The sequence below is a fragment of the Argiope bruennichi genome, chromosome 4, assembly GCF_947563725.1.
Source record: "Argiope bruennichi chromosome 4, qqArgBrue1.1, whole genome shotgun sequence".
Lineage (NCBI taxonomy): Eukaryota > Metazoa > Arthropoda > Arachnida > Araneae > Araneidae > Argiope > Argiope bruennichi.
Window position 1 is genome coordinate 16473182 of NC_079154.1, and position 11428 is coordinate 16484609.

Consider the following 11428-nt stretch of genomic DNA (forward strand, 5'->3'; position numbering starts at 1 on the left):
CATTATAAATTGTAACATTTTGTCATGCAGTTGGGAATTATTTGCCGTCTGAACGAGTTTGTTCAAAATGTATTCCTCTTGAATGTTTAAGTAGCAGATGTTTGTAAGAGTTTTGGAGCAGATTCAATTAATCGCACACTAGAGTTAAACGTTCAGAATATAATGTTGGACTCATAATATCTTCCAAAGACATTCGAACTAAATGAAAACATTCTATTAAGTTTTTCCCAGTGATTAAGAAAGTCAACTAATATTTCAATTAACATTTTCAAATTATATTATTAATTATTTAAAATAAAAAGGAAAATTAATTATTCCTTTACCAATCTTTGAAACATTTTAAATGCATGCATTTTTTTGCACCATTGTCGAAACTCTTCAGTTTTGTTAATTATGTTTACATACATTTTGAGTCATTATATATTTCTCGATTTTTAATAATTTGGAAAAATAAGTAAATTCAATTCATAAATTAAGCTTTAAGAAATTTAAATATTATTTCTAATTTACTTTCATTTCATTTCAATATTAATAGATTAATTCATTTAAGCCACAGAATAAAAGGAAATAAAAATAAATACCTCACAGCAAAAAAAGGATATATTTTTTTTAATTCCTTATTACTATAATTTAATTATTTATTAATCTAATTATTTATTATTATAACATTTATTTCTTATGTATATACAACACTGTGTTTTTATAATTTAAATTGAACCTAAAAAACAAATGTAGAATGACATATTTTTTAAGACTTTTTTGTCAACAAAAGACCTGAAAACAGATCTCTTAAAGTAAATATAGTACTCAAACCACTAAAGGACAGTTTACTCACATTAAATTTTTATGTGTGGTTTGTTACCCATTAGTCTAAATAAATATCAGCAGTGGTTCTCTTTATTACAAATATCATACAGAACAAAAAAGTGAAGAACTCCTTAATAATGCAAGTTGAATGAATAAGTTTTATTAAAATCTCCGAGATTGGGAATTATTTTCACAGAAGAGTCGATTGTCAGTATGTAAGCTAAATTATGCGATAAAAAGTATTTATAAAATATATGACTTTTTTTCCCGGAATACATGTTACTTATATAGATATATTCTGCGAAACACCAAAATATTCCCCTAAAAAGTTTTTTATCATCACATTTACCATCAAAAATTAGATTATCCTAAAGTGAGTAACAACGGATATAGGCTAGAAAAATGAGTTCGGTATACGATTTAGCATCAGGTAGTATCAATGCATTTAGAGTTCTCATCTAACGACATACTGAAGGGCAGTTTCAAGACATTTCTGAGAAAAAGATTCTTGAATTTTCAACACTTATTCTATAATAGTAAATTGTCACCGTTGTTGCAATAGTCAAACAGGGCACACGACAAGGTGACATGCCTAGCATCTATCTGTGAGGTTTGAATTCAATCCATAATGAGTACATGTTAGTAATTTTCTTTTAGAATTATTTCAGATCAAATTAACAATTTATAAATAGTTCATTTAATATATTACACATTTTTTATACAAAAACAAAAGTTCATTAGCATGGAATGTGAGTAATACACATAATTTGATTTCAAAAGTTAAAATAATTATAAATATTTATTTAACGATGCTAAATAAGTAAGTATTATCATTTTAAATCTAAAAAAGTATAACATTTTTGGATCTTAATAATGTGAAATTATTTGTTTTATTTATACCGAACAGTATTTATCTCTGAAATTCAAGACAGCCCATCATAATTTATTAAATACATATTCAAACAGCTGAAAGCAGGAGTTAAACTATCGAAAGCGTAGGCAAATGGTCCAGAATTTTAATAATAGCAAAATGTCAATAAGAAGACAAATGAAAATTTTTATCAAAATGCACGTTTTGAAAGAGCACTAAAAAAGAAGTTTACGAACCAAAGAAAATCGAGCAATGGAGTAAAGGTTTCTCAAATTGCACTATACTTTGAAATTCTTTAGTACAGCGAATTTCTACAAGAACTGTATAAATTCTTTTAACAATTTTTATCATTTCGGAAACTTTTAGAAACCAATTATTTCAGGATTTTGTTCTAGTTAAAGTGTTTTATATTGTTCTTTAATAAATAGATAAAAAAGGTTAGACATGAAAACCCTATATAACCATTTTATATAGATAAAAATAGTTAAAGTATATTTAAATTTAACTGTATATGTTTTATATTGTTCCTTAATAAATAGATAAAAATGGTTAGACATGAAAACCCTATATAACCATTTTGTATAGATAAAAATAGTTAAAGTATATTTAAATTTAACTGTATATGTTTTATATTGTTCCTTAATAAATAGATAAAAATGGTTAGACATGAAAACCCTATATAACCATTTTATATAGATAAAAATAGTTAAAGTATATTTAAATTTAACTGTATATGTTTTATATAGTTTTTTAATAAATAGATAAAAATGGTTAGACATGAAAACCCTATATAACCATTTTATATAGATAAAAATAGTTAAAATATATTTAAATTTAACCATATTTATAACACAATATTTAGTGGCTGACATGCATTGCTACTTGATTTGAGAAATAAACTTCATTATAAATTACTCCTCTGACTTATTTGTAGATAAAAGGAAGACCAAAAGTTGCACTTCTTGTAGACAAATAGCAAATATATTTGCGTTAAAATTTATTATTATCATAAATTGTAAAAACATACACAAAAAGTTTTATATTATCACAGGAAATACAATCTCTTTGCTTTCAAATATATTTTAAATGACGAAGAGAAGGCATGTTTCATATATTTTCTTCTGATGTTTAAAATCCATAAACAATTGTAATTTCTAATTAGTCTCTAAACATCATTATAACTCTCGTACGCTCCAGTTTACCATCAGAAATGTAATGTTCCAATACTGGCATCATTTTCATGTCCTTCAAATAAGAGGGCAAAAATGAAGAAATTCTACTCTTAGAATTATGAGAGCATTTTATATCTTTCAAAAATTTCAAGACATAGTCGACATTTTTTATAAATGTATTTCATTAAGAAAGGCATGTTCATATAAAAATTAAAAAATATTTTTTTAGAAATTTGTGTTATGAAAATAATAAATCTTTAAGGAATCTATAATTATTTGTACTAAAGTAATCGTTTCATTTTTTTCAATGGGTACATTTTGAAATTCCAACTCGAATCATTTTATGGACATAAGAAATCAGAAGGAATTATGAAAACTTATTAATATTATTAGCATTTTCTTGAATTTTCTGAAATCTGAAGGCTTACTTATTATATGCATTTTTGAAAAGTAAGACCAATTTCAATAATTGTATACTAGAATATTCAGTAAACGTAAAATTTTTATGAAACATTTAATAAAATATTAAATTTTATATGATTGCACGAACCACATGGTTAAGTTAAAGAAATTTTCATTCTGTGATTGCTGTCAGTATTTTTCTAAAATTTATTGCTTAGTACGTTTGTTTCTATATAATTTGTTCTCAAGATAAAGTATGGTATCATGCTTTGAGATATCTTGCAGTTATTCGGAAATTGTCAGTTTTTACAATTATAAACTACCTATATAATCAATTATTCAAGATATATATTTCTGTTCACTTCCATTCAGATGGAACATCAGTCTTGCTTTTTTCACTCAGTAACTTTCAAAATCTATTTTTAAAAGATTGCATTTGTCAACGAATGCATCAATTTCCACATTTCTTAGGCATAGAAAGAAATCTTTAACAATTTGGAGATTATCTTAAATGAATCTTTGAAAGATAATTCCAATGTACTATAAAGGAAAATAATTATAATATGGCATCATATCTGTCATAGAAAAATAATCCAATCTGCATGGCATGCCAGTCTGACTAAATAGGATATTAATATGAAGAGAAGTCATTGGGGAAGCCATTTCTTTACGAAGATCTTGAAGCCATAAAAGAATATTGCTATCCAATCTATCATTCGTTCTATATTAGAGCTCAGCGGAAGTGGTACAAATTGTCATTTGTCAACCATTTGCCCGACAGAACCAGCGTAATTTCTGCGATGATAACTTGGGCGGAGTGCTTGTTACCTTCCATAGATTGATTTCTTTCGTTCAGTGCAGAGTCATTAAGGACGACGGACGATGCCATGCAGGACAACACGTTTTATGGATGAAGGCAGGAAATTAAGAACCCCACCACACTACTAGACTTCTTGTTGATTTGTTGTCAGAGAAACCATGTAAACGATGTTATTATATTACCCTGTATGAGGATTCATAACTTTACGTTGCACTCTTGAAGATGAGAAATTTAAGGATACCTTGTCTGTGCGAGATAAAATTTTGCAATATTTCTCATTGCTGTCATTGTAATTATAAATTCCCAAATAAAAAAAATAATGTTTATTGGTTAAGAGTGCTATAAATAAGGAAGAAAATGTTTTCCCTTAAATTTTAAGATTGCTTTATAAAAGAAATTAAGACATCAGTTATTAACTCAAATACTTGTTGCAAATTTTTTCTGAAGTCTCTTGAGAAAATAAAGAAATTTAATGTGTGAAATGAAGCGCATACCTTTGTGAAGAATTAAAAGAATGCTCTATTTCTTTATTTAATTTATATTTCATATATTCCGTTGAAGTATCAAGGGAATTCCTTCATTTTTCAATGAAATTTCAACAAAAAAAAAATACTTTAAATGCATATGCCTGATTTCTAATTTGTATAAGAATTTCATACATAATAATTTTTCTTTCTTATTTTATTTATTCTTTGACTGATATTTATCTTAAATATATTTGCTCAAATGTATCTTTTCGCACTGCATAATTTTTGTTTCATATTCTGTTGAATCATAATATTAGTTACAGAAATGTTATCTTTTTAATAACACCCTTTATTATTTAAATTTGTTAAAGCATCTAATAAATAGACGATATATAAAATTATATTCTAGGTAATGATTTTGTAAGTTGATATAAATTCCAAAATTTAATAAATCATCATGTGTAATTTAGATTTTCTTTCTGAATGTCTTTATTTTATAAAAAAAGGCATTGGAAAATTAATGAATGAAGTTACTCTCATGATCTGGGAATTAAGGAAATGTTAATCCTTTTCCACTTACAGTTTCAAAGAAATTTTTCTTTGACTAAGCATAACTAAGTACTTCTCAAATATGGTTATTACTTTTCCAAAAGCTACAAATGTTTTTTTCTTTCCCCTTCTGGTTCACCATCATAATTAACATCTAAATGTTGATTCTCATGGTTAAAAAGCCGTCTTCTTTTCCTCAGAAAATTCCAAAACATTTGTGATCAAAGTCTTTGTAACTCTCTCAAGAGGGTTGTGTTTTGAATCAAGCAGTATGAAATAAAGCCTTTCTCTTTGGATTGTTTACTTTAATCAGTAAATTAATTTATTAGGGGATTTTTAGGCAAGCATTTCTCCTTTATTAAGAAAATGAAATCTTTTAGATACCTTGTGAAAATTCGACAAAATCTTGGATTCGAACTTTGTGACGAATATTTTCTCTGTGCTTTGTGTATGAGAAAATAAAAATTAAATATTCCAGGCACGCATTATGTTCCAAGTGGATAGCGGTAATACAGTACCCTATTAGCAAAGAATAATTAGCAACATTGTGACGAGATTGTTCGGAAATCTCAAAGTTGAAAAAGATTTTAGAGATACCATACAATATATCTTATGCTAATGATATATGTTCTGAATAAAATGTCTCCTATTTAAGAAGTTAGGAAAAATCTTCAGAGACATTAAATAGAATTGATGTAAATATATATGAGTATGGGAATATCAATTTCAGTAAATTTCAACCATATTAATGCTATAAAAAAATCACACTCAAAAATTCCAATGAAGATTTTTATTACATATATTCTATATAAGGTTACAGATACATATGTGCACATGAAATGAACGATTTGATATTAATTTCAGCAGAATCATAAATTTTTAGAGAAAAAAAATGTTAATTTCTTCTTAGAAATTTTGCTTCTTAAATAAAAATTCATCTAATTACCACATATAAAAATTTCTATTATACGACATTCTTTTTTCTATTTTACATCTATGTTTCGAATACGTACGATTAACATAATAATATGATATCAAGTATTACATGTTCGATAAATAAATATTGCATTTCCTCTTCTTGAGCAAATCCAATGGCACAACTGACTAACACTGAAAATAGATACTACATATAAAATGAGTACATTTCTGAGTGAGCATATTTGACTCTCTACCAGGCAAATTTCTACCTCTATGTCAAACGGAAGAATATGGAGCCCCTTTGTTTTTAAAGCTAGGCTAGTTTTTATTTATGATTTAACCGTAGCCAGCTGTAAAAACTTTCATATCCTTCAGAAGACATATATTACATTTCACTTCTCTACTCCACCAATGTTTTTTATACTTCACTTAAACTTTTCTTAGGAGTTTAAGCAAATTATTTGGGTTTATTGAGACACAGAAACACAGCATTGTGCAATGAAAAGGTTATAAGAGATTATTATTATGTTTCTTTTTTTATAACTTACACAACAACAAACACCCATACTGGAAGTCACATGCACATTTTCATCAACACTAAACATTCAAGAATACATTATAGATTAACAGCAGTATTCTTTATAATATTATCAAAGTCTTACACGAAAAAGGAAAAAATTCTCAGAAAAAAAATCTGAAAGATTTATTTTGAAATAAAAATAAATATTTCGCAGGTAACTTTGGTGCTTTTTATTTCAGGAAAAATTCATATGTGAAAATATTTATAAGTGCTGTTAAAAGTACATTATTAAAATATGTTTATGAAGTCATTTGATATATGAACAATCTAGTCCATTTATATCTCATTTAATAATCACCTACTAAAAATTAAATTATGAAATGCATTATAATGGAGCATGCTAAGACATTTTATTTATCGAAATATTAACATGCTTGCAGCAAAATAAAACTTAAGTGCCGTGAAACATTTGCAAAAATCCACTTTTAACATCATGTTACATATCAATTAATTATTGAAATACTACACAATACATAAATATCCGAAGTATAATGGATATTTACACATACAGATAACTGATGACACATATATAAATTTCACAAAATAGTTAAAATAAGAATTAATTTTTATTTAAAATAAGCTTCCTTAACACTTTTCTCATAAATTCACATTTTAATATTATGCATTTTATTTCAGGATAAGAGTAATCATAATAAAAATCTTTTTAAACTGTCTCTATTTATCTTTGGCTCAAGCAATCAAATAAATAATTGCTATTGAATCAGTTGAACATGTACACTTAATGTATATTATAGACTTATATTCAGTGAGCACAACATTTAATGTATATTATAGACTTATATTCAGTCAGCACAACATTTAATGTATATTATAGACTTATATTCAGTCAGCACAGAAACGTATAATGTACAATGTATTTTACTATTCAATAAAAGCAAAAATCTGTCTCTACTAATAAAATTGAGGGCATTGAGATTAATGAAATTAAAATAACAGAAAATGTGTAAACTGCACAATTTTAGACCAATTAAATTTGATTTATACATCTAAATATGTTGCAAAAAAACAATACAAAGCATGCTAACTCAGTAACATAATTTATTGATCAAATAATTTATAGGTTAATAAAAAAGAAAAAAAAGTTTAAAAATAATAAAAACAAATTTTCTTCAGTTAAACTTATATTTAGATTTAAAAAAAGCGTAAAAACTTGAACGTGAAATGATAATACATTGTTTTATTAGTTATGGGATTGAGTTATACAGAGACTCTTATCCACTATCTAGCATAATTGATAACTATTCTCTTAAGCTGATCTTAGAAATGGATAAATTATATGCAGCAACGTATAGTCCTTTTTATTCAAAGGTCATATATTTTCCACTTCTGTTACAAACTGAGTCATTCAGTAGCCATCAACATCCAATAGCATTAATATGTTCCTTCAACAATTGCTTGTATCTGTAATAGCATCCACATACAAAAGTGGGTATGTTTACATGAATCAAATCTTATAAGCACAATAGTCTTTGCTTTATCTTGATTTAAAAAAAAACATTTTTTTTTGTCTTGGAATAGTCATCAAAGATTTATAAAGCTGGAAATAGTAACAACTCTCAGTATGGATTGCTACAATGCATGCAGTACATCGTCTGAAAAATTGTTTATCGTAGTCTACTATCTTGTAGAGCCTGTTTCATGCTTTTGAAGCTCTACATTGGATCTATATCATTGCTTGTCACATTGATCCTCACAGTTTCTGTCACAGACGTGTTGTTCTTAGTAGCTCCGACTCTGTCTTTTTGAAGTTTTCTGTCTTTAGCTGGCATTTCCTTCATTGGCAGCAAGGTTACATTCTCGTGCCCATTGCAAGATTTGTCAGCCTTGCCGCTGATTCCTCTTTTAGACATTGGGTTAGCAGCCTGGGAACCAGATTTGAAGCAAGGAAGGACAATCATAAATTCTTTTCGAAAATTTTCATTCAGCCAAGCGTAGAGAAACGGATTGTAGCATGTTGAACTCATGGCAGCAGCATGGGACATGAAAAAGATGACATTGAGAAATTTCCAAGACGCGGCTGGAATGTAGAAATCGATAATCAAATTGTAGATGTTGATTGGCAACCAGGAAGCACCAAATATTACCACCATCGTGATGAGCATTCTGTTGGTTCGACGGGTTCTCTCTCGTTCCATTTCTTCTTTCTTAAGGGACTTAGCTCCTGGCTTGGATCTGGCCCGATTCTTCAGTTTGATGCATACTTTCAGATAGCAGAAAGTGATGATGATGAATGGCACCACAAACTGCAAAATAGAAGTTGAAAACCCGAAAGCTCTCCTACTAGACTCATGTGGCCAGACTTCATCGCAGTAGAGGCCATTTTCTGTAGGAACCAATGCCATAAATATTCCATAAGGAAGGGTCAACAAACCTGCCAACACCCATACGGCAATTATGATAAGGTAACAGTAAGTTAATTGCAACCTGGGTTTGAATGGATAGATTATGACAAAGAATCTGTCTATAGCAATCGACATCAGCGTAAATGCTGATATATAGACACTTACGCCTTGAGCATAAGGGACTAAATGGCAGAGGATCCGACCAAAGACCCATTCACTCATAAACATGTATAATGGTGTAAATGGTACAGCAAAAGTGCAGAGTAAAATATCCGAAAGAGCCAAATTTGTGATGAAAAAGTTTGTCACAGTATGCATTGACTTGTTCCGGAACACAACATAGCATACCAATACGTTTCCACATATTCCAATTGAAAATATTGAGATGTAGATGGCATAGAAAATAGCTTTCAGTCCAGGTAAGCTACTAAATACGTCAATCTGTTGATCATAATAATCTTCATCTTCGGTTAAAGAACCATTTCCGCTGAAATTTTGCCATTCAACGGTGAAATTTGGATTTTGCATCAGAACAGCCAGAGCTGCATAATTGCTCATGTGGAAACCATTGGCTATATGCATGGACATCATGAGTACTGAATCTTCCTTAACTTGCGAATATTTTCTTTAGAACATCATTTCACATTTTACGCTTTCTTCAATGTTGTCTCTGAAAAAATAAGGAAAATGATTTATTAATGGCGATTAGTATTAATTAAAAAAATATACAATTCAAAGTGTCTGTCAAAAATTCTAATCATTAACAATAAAACGGAAGCCAGTTATTTTGAATTTGCAAGAATCATGAAAGGAGCAATATAAGTCTCAAATAACTTTATGAATTAATTAATAATAAAATGAATACAGAATTGATGAATTAGAAATTAAATATCAAATTTAACAAACATATTACTTTCAAGTTACAGGATTGTCCAAGATTGCAAAAAAGTACGTGAGGATTATTATTATCATAATAATAATACAAAATTACGTTAATTGATATTAATCCGTAAGAAATTGTCTTTTTATTATTCTATATTATGATGCACAATATTTATTCTATGTCGTCTGTTCTCAGTTGAAAGTCCAGTGATAAAAACATACAAACCATTTTGTCTGTATATCTAGTGGTGTTTTAAATTAAAGAAGATATATTTCTTATTGAGAGAAATTAATAATTGCTAAATGAATTAAATTGGACATGAGGTGTAAAAGACACATGCAAAATATCATTTATTTGACCTATTGCATTTTTTATTATGACATTCAAAAAAAAAATCGAATTTGAAATGTAAATATTCATCTAAACATAGAAATGCTATATATTAATGCATGAAGTCCTATTAACTGTAAACTTGTTTTAAGGATAATAGTTAATTTAATTGTTTTGTTAATTTCAATTCTAAGAGATGGTGACGCCAATCATGTCAAATCGGATACAGCTGAATTTTAACATCCAATGAGAGAAGTTCGCGCGTGTATGACGTCAAGGCGCCTAAAAGTTTTCGTAGAGAACAAAATTCGATTCATCCATCGGGAATGGACGTGTGAGGTATTATGCTTCTTAAGTGCTCTGTTTAAAGAAAAAAAACAGAAACAAACACTTTTTAAGCCTTGACCATGTTTTACATCCGCATCTCACATGTGAACCATGATCTTGATTAAACTGTCTTACGCCCTTTCTGTAAAAAGTCTAATATTGTAAATATTGAAATGCTTAATTCTATGAAATCTTAATAAATTAGTTATTTGTTTAATTCGCTTATTATTGTTCATTTTTCAAAATTCATCTTACCCCTCTACACCGTTTTACATTAATATCAACAATTGGTGATTATTTGTTGATTTCTTTAAGATTTGTTTAGTCCATATTGGTATATACCAAAATAATTATTTATTACTTTACATTTACTACTTTTTTATGTATATCGATAAAGAAATTCAGAATGCACATTTTATTTTAGGTTCACAGATTTCAAAATATAAAATGAAGAATTAAAGAATAAGTATAGATGATAAGAGAAGAAACAATTTTTAATTAGAAGCATGTCTAAGTGATTATAGTTTTTGTCTGATCGTTTTAAAACGTACTTAGAAGACCCAAGGTTGTCAAGATAGCATATGCTTCAGTCGATAATGCCCATCCGAGGAGAACAAAAAAGAGAAAAAAAAATGCAGCAAATGGTCTCATTGAAGTTGAAAACTGCTCCGTTAATGGTCATTACAGGAGAGGTCCAGACGTTTAAATGGTAGTTTTAATAGAGTAATTTACTTTATTATTTTATTCTAAATTGAAAAAAAAGCTGATATGGAAAGCATAGAATGGATATATATCTAGTTCTTAAAAAGGTGAGGAATATTGAAATGAGACGAAAAAATCATTAAAAGTCAAGTCATTGAAATTTCTTGCGTATAAAATTGATGGAATAAGAAGATTTATTATAGAAAATGTACAGTTTAAATCTGCCATAAAAAAGAG

General features: G+C 28.0%; 1 protein-coding gene across 5 annotated transcripts in view; it reads right to left on the minus strand.

Annotated features, from left to right (window-relative positions):
* Positions 1-5923: 5923 nt before the first annotated feature.
* LOC129966848 (prolactin-releasing peptide receptor-like) overlaps positions 5924-11428 on the minus strand; it is a 207805-nt gene continuing 202300 nt past the window's right edge. For all 5 annotated transcript variants that reach the window (XM_056081436.1, XM_056081440.1, XM_056081438.1 and 2 more), the window contains one exon: positions 5924-9619. In XM_056081436.1, coding sequence (XP_055937411.1) covers positions 8260-9540 — 1281 coding nt within the window. In that variant the 5' untranslated portion in view covers positions 9541-9619 and the 3' untranslated portion in view covers positions 5924-8259. The remainder of the gene's footprint in view (positions 9620-11428) is intronic.